The sequence below is a fragment of the Calonectris borealis genome, chromosome 1 (genome assembly GCF_964195595.1).
Source record: "Calonectris borealis chromosome 1, bCalBor7.hap1.2, whole genome shotgun sequence".
NCBI classification, from domain to species: Eukaryota; Metazoa; Chordata; class Aves; order Procellariiformes; family Procellariidae; genus Calonectris; species Calonectris borealis.
Window position 1 is genome coordinate 196,199,980 of NC_134312.1, and position 22,582 is coordinate 196,222,561.

Genomic DNA, 22,582 nt, shown 5'->3' on the forward strand with positions numbered 1-22,582 from the left:
TGAAATATAGTATAAGACATTTTTACCCCAAATACCACCCCAGATACCTACTGTATCAGCACAGTGAGAGCAGTAATACCAGCCACAGATTACAATTGCAAACTCTACACAAACAAAAAACCTAAGTGTGAATAAAGGGGTTAGAACCACATCTTCAAACCAATTCAGAAGACTTTTGACACAGCCTTATATGTACCCTTAAAATCATTTAATATTATTTATACAAATTAAAGTACAAAGATGCTAGTGACACTCAATTTCACAGCAAATCATCAACAGAACTGAAATCAAACTCTGGTTCTTGAATCTAAACATTAAAAGTCCTCTTCATTAACATGTGAATAGCCTTGGGGGAATAGCATATCCAATGAGGAAAAAGATCATTCAGAATAAAAGAATTTTTAAGAAATAATTTAGAGAATTGCTAACCTGAAACAAATACCTGAAATCTTTCTATACTACATGCAATTTCATATTAATCTACTAAAACCTATATGAGAAATGCACAATTTATAGAGAACAAAACAGTATGGTGTAAAACCAAAGAAAAGGCCTAAGTTTTCATAGACTACAAGGCCAAAATGGACCTCTCTAAGCACCCGGGATGGCAGAGATCATCCTCAGCTAAAATGGGACTTCCAGAGCCACAGCTAGGTCACATCCTCTAAGACCCCCTAGCAGACCTGCGCTTGCTTTGTTTTCCTGCAGAACAGAGTCCACTGAGTTTGTAACTAAACCCTGCCCTAAGTGTATGGTTTAGGGAGAACATGCTTTTTAGAACATGATTCAAACTGGATGTTGCTCACCACTATTTATTATATGCCCTATGTGACATAATATTTTAAGTACTATATATAAACAGATATGGAACTGCAGTGAAATGCAAAACATAAGTAATATATTTATTATTATATTACTGAGTCACCTGATCAAAGCAATTAGCAAACTTCTAAAACATTATAGAAAAATACAGTAGTGTATAGGAATCTGCTCCTAATGCGTCCAGTATACTGGTATCTGCAGGTGTCTTGCATATATCCCTGTGCTTTGTCAGTTTATTAAACTGCCTCATGAAACCCAGAACTGGGGGGCAGGAGGGGAGATCCTAAACCCTAGACATAGTTCCAGAATTAGAAATGTTTTCCTAGATTTTACTCTGCTCTTAACAACATCTTCCCTATTCTTTTCAGAAATTAATCCTAAGACACATTCAGAGCTAGCCTACCTACCCTCTTCTCAGCCCTCCCTTGGGAGGTTAAGTAAGCCAAGCTCTTCCAGTCATCCGTTATGACTACTTTGACAAAGTACAGCTGTGGAATACACACTGAAGTCTCCCTACAGCTTTATTTTCACAAACATGCCACTTCAGTAGACACCCCAAAGGATTTCTAAAATGACAGAAAGTAAAAGCTAATCTCCTACCTCTAAACCCAGTGGGTCAGTCAATTTGCTAGGAATTGCCATTGTTGAATACTACACTGTACACTACATCTTCTCAATATTCTAACTATTCACTTAAACATTGAAAACCACAATACACATTTCAAATATTTTTCATGTTTTAAAGACTTAAGTATCAACATTTATCAGAGCATCAAGTCCAAAAATCCAGGGCAAAACATTATTTCAATATACACCTTAAAATAAAACCCACAAATGATTTAAAGTACTATTTTACAATACAACTGTAACAAAAGTACTTTGCTTCTGTTTAACAAGTCGGTTATTTCGGAGCTTCTCCAAGATGATCATGGCCTTTTTAACCTTTGCCCTATTTCTCCCTTTAAGCTGTTTTCATAGAATCATAGCATAGTTTGGGTTGGAAGGGGCCTTTAAAGGTCATCTGGCTCACCCCCCCTGCCATGGGCAGGGACATCTTCAACCAGATCAGGTTGCTCAGAGCCCCATCCAATCCAACCTTGAATGTTTCCAGGGATGGGGCAATTACCACCTCTCTGGGCAACCTGTTCCAGTGTTTCATCACCCTCATTGTAAAAAATTTCTTCCTTCTATCTAGTCTGAATCTACCTTCTTTCAGTGTAAAACCATTCCCCCTTGTCCTGTCACAACAGGCCCTGCCAAGAAGTCTGTCCCCATCTTTCTTATAAGCCCCCTTTAAGTACTGAAAGGCCGCAATAAGATTTTAAAAGAACCCATGTTGCTTACAAAGCATAATATCCAATAAATAGACATTTTGTAGTCTTTTGCTCCTCAGGAAGCCTAAAGTAATAAAGTATAATCTATTATTTTCCATTAGAGAGAATCTCTACTTCTGTTCTACTCTCAGATGCCTGGTTATCATTTTAAAAAAGAACTGCATTTTCATAATATATTATGTGCAGTTGCAAAGGGTTCAGGGAAAGGCCATAGACGTACCCTGCTTTCATAAATCAAGAGCAAGATGCTGTGTGTAAGTCTGTCGTCAAATCATCTTACATTAAAGAAAAGATGGAAGGATTTACCCAATCATATGGAGGTAATAGCTGCAACTTAAGAAAGTGATTTGAAGTGTTCCTGACTATAACTTCAGATAAGAGGCAAAAAAAGGGAAGAGTTTTAATGAAGAGGAAGTAATTTTATTCCTTTTTCCTACTGTACATTATATTGAAATCCTCAGAACACCACTTAGCTGCCAGAAAATACACTTGAATGCATAACCAAAGCACTGACTCCTGAGTGCTTGCACACTAGATCCAACAACTCATTGCCTGGGAAAACAGCTACAACAAGTATTTGTATCTGAAGGGACTTTTTAGGCAGTTAGCTGGAATATTAATCCTTATGCAACAAATTATTTCATCATCAAAAAGAAAGCTTTCTACTACAATATATTTCTGTCTCAAAACCCTATAATTATTGATGTAACTTTTTCATGTGGGAAAGATGCTGGTAGCCACCGATTTTTTTATTTTACTGGGTTGTTCTTTAACAATAGTCAGAGTAAATTTCAGCATGCATATTACAATGTTGCCAATTGCTAACATGCTGCCTATTAGAAAATCAGTAAAAGGTCCAGTAACGTTTTTGTGATCCAGAAATAATTCACTACTCACCACTCACTTGTGGTCAGTAGTAATCAGTGTTAATTTGGTTTACATTATGTTGATGTGACACCACAACATTTTCCTCAACTACTAGTACAAGCAATTGTCCTGCAGCAAACTGAAAAACAGTCATACAAAGAATTTATAAGTGTGCCTATGTTTTCCGAGATCAGGAGTAGAAAATGTGGTGACATCAATACAAGTGCCTCCAATCCTGTAGATGAAAACCTGAATAGATCATAATTCAGGTGACCAGGATATGAGAAGACTGAAGAAACTACTAAATTTTAAAAAATAATAATTTTCAAAATATATATCTATCAACAAATGAATTATGCCCCCCCCAATTAGTCAAAAAACATAAAATACTTCTAATTTAATCTATTTTAATCTAGACTGGGCTACATGTTTCAAAGACCAAAATGAAGTCTGGAGTCTTCGATTAGTGCTTGCTCGTAGAGTTGTCAAGTCCTGACTTTTCAAACTGAAAAATATAAAAAACCTAACTAATTTCATTCTTGTAATTACTGAGATGTGAACAACATTCAGAAGTATTGATCGATTTCAAAATCATTACCATAAATCTTAATACCTAGGAAAAAAAAAGACATATTTACTAAATAAAGTTCAAACCTAATTGCAAGATTGAGACCTAGACCAAAAGCAGCTCCTACTGCTTCCTAACACTGCCTCATATATTCAGTCTAGGTTAGTCCATTTTTGTGCTTTTTTTCCTACTCACTGCACTGTCTTGCATCACAGAGTGCACAAATTGTATTCCTTTGGGATGAAACTAAACCAGAAGATGTGCTGCAACTGCTAATGAACCTCCAGTTCACAAAACCAAATCAGAACTAGTCCAAAGTAGAACTCTCTGAAACATCATGCAACACCAGTGCTAGCTCCTCAGAAACAACTGCATTGCTCTACATATTTGCTCCTATTGCACCAAACTACTTGCTAATGTATAAATAGTGCAAATATTAGTCCAGATGTGCCAAGCGAGTATGGCACATCTGCTATACTTTCAGTTAACTGGGATTTAACAAAGTAATAATAAAATAATTACATGGATTTTAAGTCAGTCTAATATATAGCTGGAGCAGCAGTCTGAATATTGAAAACTGAGACAAGTATTTGAACTTAGAATCATAGAATCATTAAGGTTGGAAAAGACCTCTAAGATCATCAAGTCCAACCATCAACCCAACACCACCATGCCCACTACACCATGTCCCTAAGCGCCTCATCTACACGTCTTTTAAATACTTCCAGGGATGGTGACTCAACCACTTCCCTGGGCAGCCTGTTCCAAGGCCTGACCACCCTTTCAGTAAAGAAATTTCTCCTAATGTCCAATCTAAACCTCCCTTGGCGCAACTTGAGGCCATTTCCTCTCATCCTATCACTGGTTACTTGGCAGAAGAGACCAACACCCACATCGCTACAACCTCCTTTCAGGTAGTTGTAGAGCGCGATGAGGTCTCCCCTCAACCTCCTCTTCTCCAGACTAAACAGTCCCAGTTCCCTCAGCCGCTCCTCACAAGACTTGTGCTCCAGACCCTTCACCAGCTTCGTTCCCCTTCTCTGGACACGCTCCAGCACCTCCATGTCCTTCTTGTAGTGAGGGGCCCAAAACTGAACACAGTATTCGAGGTGCGGCCTCACCAGTGCCGAGTACAGGGGCACGATCGCCTCCCTGCTCCTGCTGGCCACACTATTTCTGATACAGGCCAGGATGCCGTTGGCCTTCTTGGCCACCTGAGCACACTGCCGGCTCATGTTCAGCCGGCTGTCAATCAGCACCCCCAGGTCCTTTTCCTCCGGGCAGCTTTCCAGCCACTCTTCCCCAAGCCTGTAGCGTTGCCTGGGGTTGTTGTGACCCAAGTGCAGGACCTGGCACTTGGCCTTGTTGAACCTCATACAGTTGGCCTCGGCCCATCGATCCAGCCTGTCCAGGTCCCTCTGCAGAGCCTTCCTACCCTCCAGCAGATCAACACTCCTGCCCAACTTGGTGTCGTCTGCAAACTTACTGAGGGAGCACTCGATCCCCTCGTCCAGATCGTTGATAAAGATATTGAACAGGACCGGCCCCAAAACTGAGTCCTGGGGAACACCGCTCGTGACCGGCCCCCAACTGGATTTAACTCCGTTGACCACAACTCTCTGGGCTCGGCCGTCCAGCCAGTTTTTTACCCAGCGAAGAGTGCACCTGTCTAGGCCGTGAGCCGCCAGCTTCTCTCGGAGAATGCCGAGGGAGACAGTGTCAAAGGCTTTACTGAAGTCCAGGTAGACCACATCCAGAGCCTTTCCCTCATCCACTAGGCGGGTCACCTGGTCATAGAAGGAGATCAGGTTGGTGAAGCAGGACCTGCCTTCCATGAACTCGTGCTGGCTGGGCCTGATCCCCTGGTTGTCCCGCACATGGATCGTGAGCGCCCTCAAAACGAACCGCTCCATGATCTTCCCTGGCACCGAGGTCAGGCTGACCGGTCTGTAGTTCCCCGGATCCTCCTTCCCGCCCTTCTTGTAGATGGGCGTCACATTGGCAAGCCTCCAGTCGTCCGGGACCTCCCCAGTTAACCAGGACTGCTGGTAAATGATGGAGAGCGGCTTTGCAAGCTCCTCCACCAGCTCCCTCAGTACCCTCGGGTGGATCCCATCCGGCCCCATAGACTTGTGAGCGTCCAGGTGGCATGGCAGGTCATGAACTTCATCCTCTTGAATTATGGGGGGTTTATCCTGCTTGCCATCCCTGTCTTCCAGCTCAGGGGGCTGAGACCCTGCGGATAACTGGTCTGACTATTAAAGACTGAGGCAAAGAAGGCGTTGAGTACCTCAGCCTTATCCTTGTCCTTGGTGGCAACGTTCCCCCCCATATCCAATAAAGGATGGAGATCCTCCTTGGCTCTCCTTTTGTCATTAATATACTTGTAAATGCATTTTTTGTTGTCTCTCATGACAGTGGCCAGGTTGAGTTCTAGCTGGGCTTTTGCCTTTCTAACTTCCACTCTGCACAACCTAACGAGATCCCTGTACTCTTCCTGAGTTGCTTGCCCCTTCTTCCAGAGGTGATAAACTCTCCTTTTTTTCCTGAGTCCCAGCCAGAGCTCCCCATTCAGCCAGGCCGGTCGTCTTCCCTGCCCGTTCTTCTTATGGCACATGGGGACAGCCTGCTCCTGCGCCTTTAAGACTTCCTTCTTGAAGAACGTCCAGCCTTCCTGGACCCCTTTGCCCTTCAGGACTGTCTCCCAAGGGACCCTCTCGACCAGTGTCCTAAGCAGGCCAAAGTCCACCCTCCGGGAGTCCATGGGAGCGGTTTTGCTGGCCCCCCTCCTTACTTCGCTAAGTATCGAGAATTCTATCATTTCATGGTTGCTAAGCCCAAGCCGGCCTCCGACCACCACATCTCCCACCAGTAACTTCCTAATTAAAATGTGCACCTTTGGAGGAAGAAACTTAACCAACATAAGAGTTCTCACTAATTCATTCTGCATTTTCTTTTTCCTCCCCTAGAATCCTCTATCCTCCCCCTGGATATCCCCTATCTTCCCTGTTTCGTCCTTTTGAGATTTAACGATCACCAACATCCCAAAGTAAGTCTTATTTTGTAACAAGACAAAAAAATTGTGGAAAAATCTGGAAAATATTTGAGTGTTTATTATAATAAATGCTACCAGAGATGTGTATAGTGAGACAGAATGATGATAATAAATTGCACTAAAGTGCCATTTGTTTGGTTATCACTTGCGTGGATAAAAAACAGTAAGGAATACCGTCTCCACAGCTCACAGTTTGCAAGAATTCTAAATAAAAACAATCACATAGAAGACAGATGTGTGATATACAGTACACAGCTATTATTCATGAAAGTAAGTATTAACAGTGAACCATAATAATTACGTTGCCAACTGATCTGAATACGATTCTTTATTTAGAATGGCTGTTTAAGATAGATTTTGCTTTTAAGTAAAAACTCACCTTACACACTAATATTATCAGCCACAATCCTAAAATCCATTCTCAATCAGAACTAACACATAAAAACACTTCAAACAATGAAATTAAGCTATTTATGGGGTTCTGTTGGTTCTTTTATTATTAGCAAATTGTCCCTTCAAAATCTATAAAGTCTATTCTAACATTGGACGGTTTGCAAATTCCACATTTCGTACACACAAATGGACGACGGTTTACTTCTGTCTTCTGCTTTTCTCTCCCTTTAGTCTATGGAAACAATATAAACTCATTAACCTTCAACTTCTTATTGCAGTATCTACTGAAATTCTTAGCCTCACAGAAAGTTTTAAGTATTTCCATCTCTTAGTAGATTTTTATATTCACAGACATAAGTCTGGAGCATCTTTCACTAACAGCAAGTTTGAGGCAGTCACCTCCCTAGCTAATTTAATGTGATACGCGGGGCAGCAGGTCCCTTCCCCTCAATAGTCTCTTACCAAGTAAACCTAAAATACATTTTCTAACTTAGGAAGAAGAAAGGAAGAAAAGAATGAACAGGAACAGGAGAACAGAAAGAAGCTTCTACAAGGCAAGAAAATTGGTAAATGTATTTCAAGTACTAGTATAGAACTCAAAAGAACTTACAAGAAACAAAGAAAACTGTTAACAACTACCGATTTTAAGGGTTAATTTTCATGATTTAGTAATTCTAGTCCCATGTATACTTCAGAGCAGCGAATATGGCACTCTATTCAAAGATGACTAAGCAAGTTCAACATAGCATACAGTAGTCACAGTGGATTTAGATCAATCTCTTATTCATTCTTTTCTAATAAAGATATACCTTAGCAAAATGGTTTCATTCAAATCCTATGATGTATGCAGAGATTGCTGCAGAAGAGGCTGAGAGGCACCTTTGCCTAAAGCACTTTAAACTTGCCAATTTCACATATAATTTTTGTCTTGACATGAGAAGTCATCTCTGTAAGGTGACAGGTCCAATTTTCTGCATACAAAATCAGCTGTTTTCCCATATTTGACTGGGAAAAGCAGCTGTATAAAAACATATATACGATCTGCAAAACAGGGCTGAGAGAAGCCCATTCATCACTGCTAAAACTGTTAAAAGATCTCACTAGTGCAGTATTATCCAACTTCTACAAATTCTTTCAAATCTACTGAATACCTATTATGGGAAAATGATCATATTCATCTTCTAGCATTACAGTGTAGGTAAGTTTTATGGTTTCAAGCACAAAATAGTTAATGGGCTAGACATCGATTTTGCTGATAATAAAGCCTAGTAATTGTCAAAAGGATTCTGGCACCTTTGCAGAATGAGAAGCAAGAGCATATCAGAAAGTCAGAGATCAAACAGTTAAAACAAAAAGCCAAGAGAACAGCTAGAGGAAAGCAGAGATAAAACAGAAGTCAGTCAAATTTGTAAGTCCTGCAAGATGACCTTGAAGAGAAAAGATGCAAGTCAACTCTGAAATACATTTTCCAAACTAAATAGTAATTTTGTACACTTTTCCTGAATGACTTTCAAAAGGTTTGATTTTCAGAACTTGGAGGCACCTCACGCTTCAACAGATCAGAGTTCAGAAGCATTTTAGAAGTTGAGCACCCAAATATTGAGGCCCCAAAATGAGCAGTTGCATTTTAAAATACAAATCCTAAAAGAAATCAAGCATTATGAAGACAAACTATGTACTCAACAGGAAAGAAAATGACCAAGAACATGCTGATATCAGATAATGTATGTAAGCAGAATAAGTAACACATCAGAAAACAAAGGCAGATGTGCCTTATATGGATAAGGAAGGGGAAAAATGAACTTCATACACTGACCACTTAAATGCACACACTTATTAGAGACAAGGTTTTTATACTGCAAGCTGTACCCACATAACAGAAGTGAAGTTTTATGGACAGATTTGGAAGATGGACACATTTGGAAATATGAAATTTTTGATTGATGTTACAAATAGAAGTCAGACAAAACAGAGGCAAAGGGGGAGAGAAAAGAGGTTGGATAAAAAATGAAGGTCCAACTAAACTTTATACAGGAATCTGAAAATGAGGGCAAGTCCAAAATACTAAATTAATCCATTAATTTGTTTTGTGTCTTTTAAACAAAAAAATCCAAAGGTGCAAGTATGCAACTTTAGGAGAAAATTCAATGAGTATGGCAAGATTTAGGTGTTCATTCTCTAAATGGAAAATATTGTCTAAGGGGAGGGGTGAGGAAGAAAAGGACAAAGAAATCTTGTTTCCAGAATTTTCTATTCATAAACCAGAGATGATCCACGGCTTTTAGTAGTTACTGGTACTATCATCTGACTCAAGCAATACAGATAGAAAAAAGCATCACAAGATCAACACATACTGGGTACTATGATACTCAAAACTTTTGGACAAATATTTGTGTGGTTTCAGGAGGCCACTGATAAAGGCTGGAACTTCTTCCTCCCTCTCTGTCGCTGCAGTACCATGTTCCCTAATTACTCTAATTTTTTTGAGTCCATGAGGGATCCCCTGCAGGTACTTCACTTCTTTGAGAAAGTAAGAGTACCAGATGCTCCAGGTACCTCATGAGTGCCTCTGCCCTCACCACAGAGAAGTGCAGGACTTGTTATCTCAGCAAGACACCTTCACACAGTCCATTGCCAGTCATGTGCCAGATTCGTCATTTTGCTGTGGAAGGAGAGTCCTGCTGATCAGTCAAAGACTAGGAAGACCTATGCCAAGTAGAGTGGTGTACAAGATTAATATCACAGGTGACATGACAGTATCTTCCCCAACAGCTCTGGTATAGAGCGGCATCTGATCTTTGTTCTACAAAGAGGGAAAAGCAATGGAAAGCTAATGGAGAAGATATGCCAAAGAGCCTTGTTTTTCATAAGTAAAGTCAACAAAAACTGTCCACTGCCTGGTAAGGTAAACTCTTACATCTTAAGGAATAATCATTTTAAGAACTAAGGTGATAAGCACATTTCATGAGGCTGCAGGATTTATTTGACATTAAGAAATCCTTGCAGAAGAAAAAAAAGCTGTTGCTAGGAAGGAAACAGATTGCACACTAACATTTTACAAAAAAAAAAAGACACTAGTTCTAATAACACTGGAAAATATAATAATTTAAAGTTATGTATAAAACAAACCTCTTCTAATTAAAAAAAATAGGGTTGATCTTGATAGTGTGGAAAACGTAGCCATAAGATGAACTACTGTGGACATGGAGATGGAGGGGCAGGACAGCATGTAGCCCAACACTTCACTTAAATATAATCAGTTAAACCTTGTTAAAACTGCAAAACCCAAAAACTAATTGTCGGATCAGTCTTAGCTGGAAGCAGCTTCCATGGCATGGGAAGCCATTATAGGAGGGAGAGGAGGAAACGGGGTTTTCAGACGAGAATCTAGAATTTGAGCAAGAAATCTGGAAGTTGAAGCAAGAGAAATATTATGGATTGCCTTCATTTATGGTATTAATTTTGAAAGGTCTCCAGCAAATTAAATCTATGAATAGCTTTTCTAAATATACAGATCAGTTTAAACAACTGTTGCAGTGAATGAGAAATCCTTCCACTAGATTTTATAACCACAGCATTATTAACATGCATGTGAGCTTTACAGTAAGGGTAAAATGCAGAACAGTTCAGACCTACTCCAAGACTCAGAGCCGTCAGGAAACTTCAGCTATATAGCTGCTTGTACATTTGGAGGAGGAATGTATGTCTGTTCATTTGTGGAATACATCTAACAAGGAATAAAATAAGGCAACTACTATTAAAGACCAAGAAAAATCCAGACACATTTTCAGAGTTGTTTCCATCATAGCCTTACAGTATTTCAAAATCTCTTTCAGGTGAGACATGGATGCCAGAATTCATCGTGGGAATAGTATCAAACAATAACAGAGGAATATTTAAGGAGGCTTTTGGACAACAGAACTTCAGCTAGCTTCACTCCAGCATCTGAAATCAGATGTGGAAGTAGCGCTAGGAAGAACTTCAGAAAACGTTAATTCACCCAGAAAAGGAATGCATGTCCCACTGGCAAATTAAGAAAAAAAAGATACAGTCTACAAATTCCCTGAAAAGTAGTCTCTCACAGATGGCCAAAACATGAGCAGGAACAATTTGGAGACAGATCATTTCAAATAGGAATATGGTGATGGCTTAACATATATACATTAAAATTCAAGCAAGCTAATTATACTTTTTTTTCCCCTTTCCAAAACTTTAATAAAGAAATCTTCCATATTATTTAAATAGTGCGATGCTGCTACCGGTACAGCCTAGGCAATTAAAAATAACAGATTTTTAAAGCACATATGCCATGCTCAACAACAATTGGCACTTTGGCAACAGATATTGTGGCCATGACTCTGACGACATACTAAAATAAAGCTGAGATAGGCACCAAGAGGTTTTTCAACCTTACAGATGCAGCAGCTACGATACTGAGTTACAGTCAACGTGTGTTGAAAGCAGAAAAACAGAACCTTCTGTAAGCATGATCCTGTAATAATAAATAATGAAGGTTTTCTATGTACAGTTCCATACTTCTGACTGTACTTGCTTCTTTTAAACTGATGTTAATAGTCACTACAGTAACAGTCCTCAAACTCACAAATGAGCAATATCCCCCTTTATATGTAGGGATAGTTTAAATCTGTGAAACTCCATTTCTACGAGATGATACAAAATCTAGGATTTTGCTCAAAACAAAGTAAGCCTAATAGTAAAAATACTGCAAATTAGAGTTACTACACTTCTATAAAACAGAGGTCATACTTCACATCATCTATTATTCATACGGAAGTATGTGATACTCGTTTTCATTTTCTAGTACTCCATGGTATCAGTCTTAAAATCTTATTCTTACATTCTTCACCGAAAGGGTTGTCAAGCATTGGAACAGGCTGCCCAGGGAAGATGAGTCACCATCCCTGGAGGTATTTAAAAGACATGTAGATGTGGCGCTTAGGGACATGGATTAGTGGTGGACTTGGTAACGTTACGTTTATTGTTGGACTTGATCTTAAGGGTCTTTTCCAACCTAAGTGATTCTATGATTGGTTTGTGGGTTTTTTTAAATTCCATAATGAATGTTATTAATTCGCTATATTTATTCTGGCTAATATCCATAGGATATCATTTAATCTCTAGGCTTTTCAGGAAAAATAAAAGTTTTTTGAACATAATTAATTGGCTGAGGGTGTCGAATATAAGAACCCTCAAGGGAGAAAGAAGGAGGGAAAAAAAAAAGGCATTTACTCTAATAGACCAGATTTCATAAAGAAATACACAGAAATACACTTTTGTCTTCAAAACAATGTCACGATACCAGGCAATTAAATAGCATTAACTGCATCTATTTCAGTATTTCAGTATTCTGCAGTATTTCAGCCAAAATCTATCATTTTTCAAAAACTGTATTTTATCTGTTTTCTAGTCTTAAACATAATAGCAAAAAAAGTAATCCTGGTTTTCAATTTTTTAAGAAGCTAGAAAGGGAACAGTCCCAAATATTATCATTTCACGCTGTGACAGCTTCCTTATTCTTATCTGGTGTTTCTTAGGAAGGCCTAACTTCTTAAATGCAGAAATCTCAGAAAATTAAGAAAATTGGTAAAATTCTTAAGGAATTTTCTTCATTGCCATGTTCTAGCCGTTGTTTAATATATTCAATAAATCGCCATGGAATATGCTTTTAAGCATGAACACGATACTGACATCTACTGGTTACCAGAATTATAGATTAGTTTCACAAGAAAAAAATGTTTTAAGTACATAGTGAAAGAAAATAAATGGACAAATTGCTTGTAACGATTAATGTAAAGTAAATATGAATGTGGTCTACACTGGAGTTGCAAGTTGACAAAAACAATCAAGACATGCCAAGTACATGCAGGCTATGCTTATTTTTTCCTGTACATTGATGGCTTTCCCCTTTTCCCAGATTTCAGGTATGAAATTTTTGGTGTGATGTATTTCTATCACTGCTTCTCTAAGATGCCATGAATGCTGTTTAACAGGTACCTCTTAATATTGGAAAAGCATCACCATTTCATCATTCCCATAAAGGAATCTCCTTAATTAGACAATAAAGTTTTTTAAAAGCCAGTTCAGTTTGCTCAAGGCAGAAGTACTCACAGGTCCAACTCTTTGATTACAAAAAAGTTTCTACCTCTCCCATAAAACATGCCTATATTCCCACCTCACTGAAACTATTTATACTTCCACTTATTGATCTTTTCATCATTCACATTCTGCAACATCGAGTTCAGAACTCAACTAAAATCCTTGTTTTTAACACTGAAGCCATAATCCTCTCTGCATGCATTGTATCTGAACACTTGCCCCAATCCCAAAGAGAACTCTGAAAGAGCAGAACTCCGCAGAACAAAGGCTGTTCACATGACTGATTTCATTAAGGGATTAAAAATTGCATTTATAATGGATTTAATTACAACAGGTTTGATAAGCTTGGATAAATGAAGCCTAAAACGTCCAGGAACCTGATTTAGGCACTCCAAGGCCAAGATACATAAGACAATTTAAATCAGACTTCTTTTTCCTTTACAACAAAGAACCTGGAATTGAAAAATAGGTCCAACAACCTCACAGCAAGCTTACTTCATATCAGGGGATGTATGCCTCTTACTTTGTTCTTATTTTTATTAAAGACAAAGAAAATAAAGCATTGTTTATGTACACTTAACTTTCAATATAAGTCTCTTAAAAACCTCTTCTCTCTAGGCTAAAGCTTTACAAGTAAAGTTTCACATTAGAGTGTTAAATCAAAACCAGACCTGTACAACATGCAGCTCCCAGGCCAGCACGGCCCACCAGCAGGTGAGAGTCTGCAGTGGGGTGGCAGAGGAACAAGGAGCAGTTAGGAAAGGTATTGCACCAGGGAGGGAGCTAATACCAACGTGGGCAACAGAGGTGTGGAAGACTATTGCTGTAGGAAATCAGGAATCCTGTGTTAGGATTTTAATGCCCACATACATTGCTGCTCTACTGCCACAATGCTACAGTTGTGCAATGAAATTCTGACAAAATCTACACTACAGCATCTTCATTGGCTCTAATAAAATAAAGTACTCACATAAAAATTATTCTAAGTATTGCTTAAATGATTATGTTTTTCACTTCATAAAGAAAGCATCTGACTTTTTCTTAAAGGCACACTACAAGTCTTTCTTATCACTTTTACATCAAATGCCATCCAAACAAAAACAGTTATTATACAAAAAGGTAGATAGTTCAAATTAAAATTATTTGGTGATACATCATGGCATACAATCAGTAAACAACCATTGAAATATTACTCTTATAAGCACATAGAAGACAATAAAATGAGTAAAATGGATCCGAAAAAGGCACAATGGAAAACTATATTTTTAGTAAAATGCAGTAAAAACATACATAACAAGGTGCAATCTATATTATCTAAACATACCTTTCCAAAATCTGCAGCCTGTTTTAAAATATCTCTTTTTAGATCTTCTGCTCTCTTGGAATGAAAAGAATTACTTTGACTCTGGATGATAAATACAATTTCTTTTAATTCTGTGAACCAGAAAATAAGAAGATTTAAAGACAAACTAAGTTATTTTCAGTTTTCCTCCAAAGCTACTGAGAACCCACATGTGGGGGGTGAATCTATTACATAGCAAGCTATTTCTTTAGTTATACAAACATTTCATGAAATAATAAAATGGCATAATTTAACAGACAAAAGAATCCAAACCAGTCCTTTTAAGAATTAACACATAAAAAGTATGACATGACTAGGAGATCTGCAGCAACAAAGAAACTTACACCCGCAGTTAACAGTAGCCACATTCATTGAGTTCTTTTTTCTCCAATACAGCAGCACTTCTTATTACCAGCGTTAAAAGGTGTTAGTCATAGACCAGAATCTCCCCTCAGCAGGCAATGGATGAACACGAAATGGAAAAGATTAAAAAAAAAAAAAAAGCTCAATACAGAGCTTAAAACCCTACCCAGAAACAAATGTCTGATGGAGAGAGATGCACATGAGAACAATGAGGTACTACTTTTACCTGATAGGACAGCATCAATACCTCAAATGTGTGCTCACAGTGTTTAAAGGCACCATAGTTAAGAACTTTCAACAGCAGAGGAGACTGTGAGAAATTTAAAAAAAAAAAATGAAGTAGTTTTGCAAACATTTATGGAAGAAAAAAAAATGCTTATTAAAAAATAAAAGTAAGTGATGAAGGCTGAAGAAGCCGAAGATAGCTGAAGATAGCCAAATTTTCTTGATGATAGTAGATAGAATAACCTCTCAGCACCTTGAAAGCTAAGAAAAACAGGCAGATATGATCCCATTCAGAAGCATAACACAGCAGAGGATGAGAAGGTGAAAGGAAGAGGAGAGCACAGATGCCCTTTCCAAAATTCTTAACAAGTTTGACCTATGCTGCATAACCCAGCTAAGACCATAGCTAAGTAGTAACGTATAAGATGAGGAGACACTATATTGCAGTTTCTGTTTGGTTTGCCAGAAAAGGCTGAACTTTATAGATATTATGCAGACAGTGTGCAGACGAGGACATTCAGGCTATAACAACTTAAGAGGTACAAATAAGTCACTGACCAATTACTGCCTAAGGAACAAAAGAGATAGTAATGAAGTTCAGGGTTCAAGAAGATAAACAGAGGTACTTATCCCCTTCCCACTTGCGGGCGGGGATTGAGAATTGCATTTAAATTCTATCACTCAAGGTGATGGTCAGATCAGGCATTAAGAGATAACAGATTCTAGATAATTCAATGAGGGGACAGCACAGAAACGGCTGCTGAGTTAATGTTTACAGGTGACATCACTCCAAGACAAGACAGTACCAAAAGGAAAGAAATCAAAGATGAAGTCCCATGGGATCTGTACAGAACGTCAAAAAATGTGGAGAAGGAAAAAAGTGCACACCAAAAAAATTATATAGGTAACAAAAAGGACGTCAGAGTCAAATTTCAGAAAACCAGAACTTCAAGACCACCATAATTAGTAACATTATGAAAGCTGACAGAGAAGTTAACGATATAAAATCTCTAGGAGAGCTTTCTAAGAACAGTTATGGTATTCCATTGAAACCAAACTTTCAATGAGATATAGGAGATGTCAAACTGAAGACAGTCCAGGATGAAAGTTCAGTAGAGAAAATCCAGAGAGTCACGGCTGACTGAAAGCTGCCAGATTTTACAACAAGCAACATCTGTGTGAAGATAAACATCCCAAGGACAGAGCACCTTAGAGGAAACATGTGAAGCTTCTTGTCAGGCAGCAGAGTATTTCAATACTTCTAATCTGCAGATTCACTGCCGTATAAATTCAAGTTTTACTTCATGCAATATTTATTTTTAAAATATATATTCTTGCATCATAGGTCAAGTCAACCTAAAAGATCCTAGTTTCACATTAAGATCTTGACCTCTAGGTTAAAAATGCTAACTTCGCAAATAGAGTAAAATGAGTGAAGAACAGCGGAAAAAAGATGAAGAATAAATGTCCAAAGAAGGAAAGTAGTAGTCTCAAGGAAAAAGAGTAAAGCTGAGCACATGAAGAAGGATCAAAAGAAAAACAGTGGCAACAAAAAGAGCATTAACCTCAAATATCTTTGCTAAGATTATGAGAAGATTGCCATTGTCCAAGACCTGACCATTGATTACATTCCTTTGTCCATTTCCTCTGAACAGTTACTTGTTAATTTAGACCTATGACAGTTCAAAGCTGCAATTAAATGTTTTTCTACTTTCCCCCAATACTCTTTTCCCTCAATTTATTAGCTTATTCACCAAGACAAACTCTGAAAATGTCAAATTGTATGAGGTTTCTGGTGATAAAGTTGCGGAGATGGCATAAGCACTGATACAGATATCAGTTTCGATTTCACATTTTTTCCCCACACAGCTTTCCTTCATGCTCTGACCCACCCAACAAACTGCTTATAAAAGCCATGCACAATAAAAATGTCTGAATAGCAGCTATTTGCTATCTAGCAAAAAAAATGCTAGATTTCCTGTGCAAAAATGAAAATTAGTGCAAAAATTAAAATTACACTTCAATGATGCTAGTGAGAGTCAAAGGGCTAAATCTACCTGCACAACACTGAAAATATCCCCAGAAATAAAAAGCAAAAATTATATTGCTTTATATAATTACTGTTTTAGTATCAGTACATTTACAGATATGCAAGCATCTGAATTACACCCAGTTTCACTTATGGTACATTTAACAATAGCTGTGATATCCCACAACAGAATACTTTTTATAAGTAATCTAATAACTACTTCGGTGTTACTGCTTTAATCCAATGGCAATAGTTCCTTCTCCTATAGACAGTTTAAAATAGTTCATTAAAAGAAAAATTCAGTGTATTAAAATGTCAACAGAAAGTATGTATAATTTTAAAGACCTAAATTGTTTCTCAAGTTGAGAAATAGTCAACCAAGCAAGACAAAGAATGGAGTCTTTTGGAAGATTAACATCCAAAAGAGCTACTGATATATTTTATTGCTCTTGTTGTCTTCTTTTCTCTTTTATTTCCCTAAGACATTTCCATATCTGGAAAATATCTTCAACAATCTCAAATGCTTATTGATTGGAAAGATACTGCAAGTTCACAGAAAAAAAAAAAAAAAAAAAAAATTGGGAAACAGGAATGCTGAAACATCCTGAGTCTCATCACAACCATGTTTCATTGCTAAACAGAATGAAGCCTTAAAAAACTTTTAACAAGCCATTAACGGTAATGTGTGTTTTAGCATGTATACAATGTCCATATACAAAATACGCCTCCTTAGGAATTATCACTAAATCAATTCAAAAGATGGTAATGAGGAAATACTGCTATTTGGAAGATAAGCATTGCAGTATAATGACCAGCACGAATGAACTACTTGCATGATTTTTTTTTTTTTTTTTTGCAAAGTTTATTCACCGCAAAAGGCTGTTTTAGTCAACTCAAAGCTACTGAAAAATTTTAAACAAACATTTCAGGGCCCCGCCCCCCCAAAAAAAAAGAGTAAAAGAGCTCCTAGAAGAACATGAGGTGATGATGTTGCCTGCAAGCCTTCCTCTGCTAGCCAGATGTTAAAGCATTCACTCAGGATGCAAGAAACACAAATTCTCATCTGTGAGGCAGTTTGGGCCTGAATGTAGGTGTTCCAAGTCAGTCTTAATTTCCAGGCTGCAAGTATATTCTGAGGTGGGTCTTCCCCATTCTCTCCTATTGTTCTAGAAATGGAGAAGAGTGAAAATGGCTCCTGAGCTAATAACCTAACTCTCCTGAAACAGTGGGCATCTAGAACCATGTCTCTGACTTGCTGACACATCAATAAAAAGGTAGAATAGGCATTAACAGAAAAGACAGAATTCCATGATGATTTATATACTTCCTGGAGTGTGTGTGATATGGTCCAAACCACTTCCGCAAAAATTACAATTGTGACTTTAAAACAACTAGGATGCAGTCTAACCACTGGCCTCTAATAGGTAGAAGAGTGCCACTGACATCTTTGCAGCTCTGTCAATGGTGCTTAAATCTAGTTCCTTTTTCTCTGGGTTTTTCTTTCCTAAGAGATGATGGAAACAAAATTAATTTGTTTAAGGCTAAATGGAGTATTTGTACAACGAAAACAGGGTTTTCCTTCCAGTGAGAAAGTACAAAATGTCTCATTATTTAGTCAGACAAAAACTAAACTGCAGAAGCAATGGTACCTTAACTCACAAGCCAGAGACTCTACTGTGTAGGTCAGAAAACTCAGCTTCCAATTTGGGTTTAAAAAAATTAGACCACTTGCATATTCTATAGGCCTTCCCCTCCTTTTATGCCAATTGTAAAATCAACCTGAAACTCCAGATCAAGATCTTTTAGTTTTTATATTTTGAGCAAATTATTGGAGCTTAGTATAAAGCTTCCACAGTTAAAAGTAGAGACAAGTCTTTTCTCACGCTAAGAACAATAATTTGTAAATGTGTTTATATAAAAGTTATTGGTATCTTTCTGGATTAAAGGCAGTGTATACATATATATAGATAGATATAGACACACAATCTCATCTGTGTGTGCATACTTAATTGTTTATCATATATGCAATAAGCATGGCAATGACTGATTATCTGTTTATGGCCTGCAGCATGAGAACTGAAAGCCATCCTAACTTCAAACACTCTCTCAACAGTTTGAGTATTTCCGATATTTCTATTTCCTGAATTTTACTAAACTACTTGCCTTAGTAACATCCAAAAAAATCCTTTAAAATTAATTCCAAATGCACATTTTTAGTACACTCGTTGAAATTAGAAATAATAGTATCCAGTTGTTCTCAAACTGCACATCCTTTCATAGTTTTGTAATACATAAAGTATGTTGCTTACCACTTCAGAACACGTGATGTGTCTTAACAGGAACTCAACCAAAAAAAAAAAAAAAGTTCATCACCTACGCATTTGCTCTGATACTAAAGAAAAAACTTCTTTAAACCTTGCATGTTGTTCTCACCTTTCCACCCAAACTTCCCTCACTAATTCCTAAAGAGGCTAGATAAAATGCAGAACTACGCCAGGCAGGATATTAAAAAGATATAACTCCAAAAAATACTTTTGATGCTTTCAGAATATTGCACGTATTTGCAGATCACAGGAAGTATCACCATATTTGTAAGAATCAAATCCAAGACAAAAAAGGCTCAAAACTACTTCATTCTTCTTCTCTCATTTAACACACACATTAAAAAAAAAAAAAAGAAAAAACCCAAACCAAATACCCTCTCACCCCGCAGCCAAAAGCTAGTAGATACTCTTGTGGTGAGAAAAATATCTCCAGAAAGAATGACCCTACCTTGGATCTCAGTCTCTGGAAGTGCCCCTCTCTTCCCACAGACTGCAGAAGGAATCTAGAGAACTCATGCTCCCAAGCTCAATGCCTCTTTGAGTTTCCAAAGAAGGTGAAATCATTGTACACTAGCCTGAAATAGCCAGTGCCTCATTTCAAGAAGAGATTTGCTTTTGTTATTCAAATATTCTAAAAGCTGAAAATACTGTTGGTAAGCAATATGGCCTACCACCTGGGTAAAAATACACCCACCAACAGAGTACCTGTACATTCACCTGAAGGGCAAGACTTTTTGCCATGGCGTGGCAATGATGACCCAACATTGGTAAGTCACATCACTGACCTTTTGGCTGGACTATAACACATCCATGCATGAAACTCTTTGCACACCAGCCAATTCAGAAAGCTACAACACATTCTGGGTAGACAAAGCGACCATGAGAACATGAAGTTCAGTCTTCTCTGTATTACACTTGTCTTCCCAGTGACTAGGATATCAAGATGTTGATACCTGTCTTCAAAGGCTTGGCTAAGGACACTTAAAAAGATCCCTTAAAACTCTAAAAGTAAAACTACAAATGGTAACTCTGCTTCCTTGTTACAAAGGTACAGGTTATTTATAAAGGAAAAAGAATTTTCTTGTATAACAGTTTGAAAAAGAAGAATGAAAAAATCACAGGAACTAAGAACCATCAAGAACTTCATTCTCTGTTTCAAGCCTTTCCTTGATTTTACCCACAGAAATGGGTTAAAAGAGACTTTAAAAAAAAAAAAAAAATCTTTCTTAAGGAGAAGCAGAATCTTGTTTAAAAAAAAAGACAGAGGACACAAGAAATGACGTATTACAACAGATCAATGGTCCATCTAGTCCAGCATATTGTCTTTAACAGTAGCAATAGGAAACACTATTTAGGGACACCACAAGACACTCACTTTCTCCAGTGCTCCTCACACTCTAACAGCATCCTCAACTATTGTATTAGGAAATGCCAGAAGACACATTGCTGCCTATTTATCTTACCATACATTTATGGACTTGTTCCCTCTTGAAACTGCTGGTATGGTCTGCTTCCACTACCTCCTGCGGCAGCAAGTTTCTAAATTTTGCTACCTGCTGCATAAAATACTTTTGTTTGTCTGCTTTAAAGTGCTTTCCTATTGAAACAAACAATAGATGACAGATGGTAGTTACATCACTAATGTACCATTGTAACGTTCCTAAATATAACTTTCCTAAGTAATGAGATTATATTAAAACTTAAGAAAACTGAGCACTGTCAAAAGCCAAAAAAAAGTCTGTCAATGCCTCCCTAGGTGTTTTATGAAGTGAGACACAGCAGGTCTGCTGGGAATGATAAACGCAGCAACCAGCATCTGGCTGTGCTATGAGATTCCACAGAAAGGGATGAAAGAACACAAAGAGGAAACGGACTTTCTTTGACACCAGATAAGGGTGGCTGAAGAGGGAAACAGAGTAATAAAGCTTCTATAGAAAGGTCCTGACCTTTCAAATGGTAAAACGGGAGATTAATGGGACAATGGACTCAATAATTTTCCACAGAAGCGGTTGTCAGTGTTAGGGACAGAGCTTGCAACTAAGTCCAAAAAAAGCCAACAAACAAACAAAAACCAGATCTTCTCAGCACCATTCAGAGTTCTGTTAGCAAATCCCTAAAAGCATGCTAGGTCTTCCCAGTGTTCAGCTTTGATGTCAGAATGAACTCACAACTACTCAGAAACTGCTGCAACAAAGACATTGTCAAGCTGGCTCTTTTTAGAACAAGCAGACCCAAGTGCTCAGGGTTTAGAAGAGTGAGATGTACCATAACAGTCCAAGCTGCTTTAAGAATTGAACTGCTATAGTATAGCAGAGGCAGCACTGCGTTACAGTGCAGAGATTGCAAGTCCTTATCTCAAGTCTGTAAACTTTCTGCTGGAAGGACATCAGACTTGTTTTCAGAAAAGGCAAAAGCTTGCAGAATTTTTATTCTCGTGATTTATCTCACATGTCCAGTAAAAATGTATTTTACCACTCAGTATCCTACTAATACTTGACATGTTTCTTAAAGACTTGTTTCCAGATATTACAAAGTTATTACAAGTTGTTACAAGTAATTTATAATAATCCTAGTTATTACAAGTTTCATGAGAGCCTAGCAGAACGGTAAAATTCAGTTTCATGTTAAATTTTTACAGGAACTGCTACTAAGTATCATGAAATTTGGTTTTAAAATACTGTGTACTACAAAAAGCAATGCATCAGTTTCATAGTGCAAGCGCACATTTTCAGAAAAACACTTAACTACAAGAATTGCAAATACAAACAAACATCGAGAAGCTTCTGTTTGATGAGACTACATGAGCAAAGGAAAAAAATACAAAGTATTTGGGAACTGGCAATTAACTAACAATGCTGTTGAGCACTTAGGCACCGTTCACACAGTCACTTCTCAAAGCATAACTGCATTTTATTTATACTAAAAAGGCAGCCACAAGTGAAAACAAATACAGACTATACAGTACTTACCTCTGCTTATCTTACTAATTGTTCCACTTTTTTCAGACTTCTAGAAGAAAGGAAGCAAAATAAGGATACAGGCAAAAACTCAAATATTTCTATAGAGGGACACAGGGAGTCAAAGCATTCATCAGATTGTAAATGCATACATAAAGGTTTTAACTCAAGAACTAAGAAAAAAAC

General features: G+C 37.8%; 1 protein-coding gene across 2 annotated transcripts in view; it reads right to left on the reverse strand.

The window, feature by feature from the left end:
* The window catches only part of B3GLCT (beta 3-glucosyltransferase), a 71,184-nt gene that overhangs the window by 36,113 nt on the left and 12,489 nt on the right, over positions 1-22,582 (reverse strand). For both annotated transcript variants that reach the window (XM_075139825.1, XM_075139824.1), the window contains 2 exons: positions 22,409-22,448; positions 14,481-14,590 (listed from right to left, as the gene is read on the reverse strand). In XM_075139825.1, the coding sequence (XP_074995926.1) occupies positions 14,481-14,590; positions 22,409-22,448 (150 nt within the window). The remainder of the gene's footprint in view (positions 1-14,480; positions 14,591-22,408; positions 22,449-22,582) is intronic.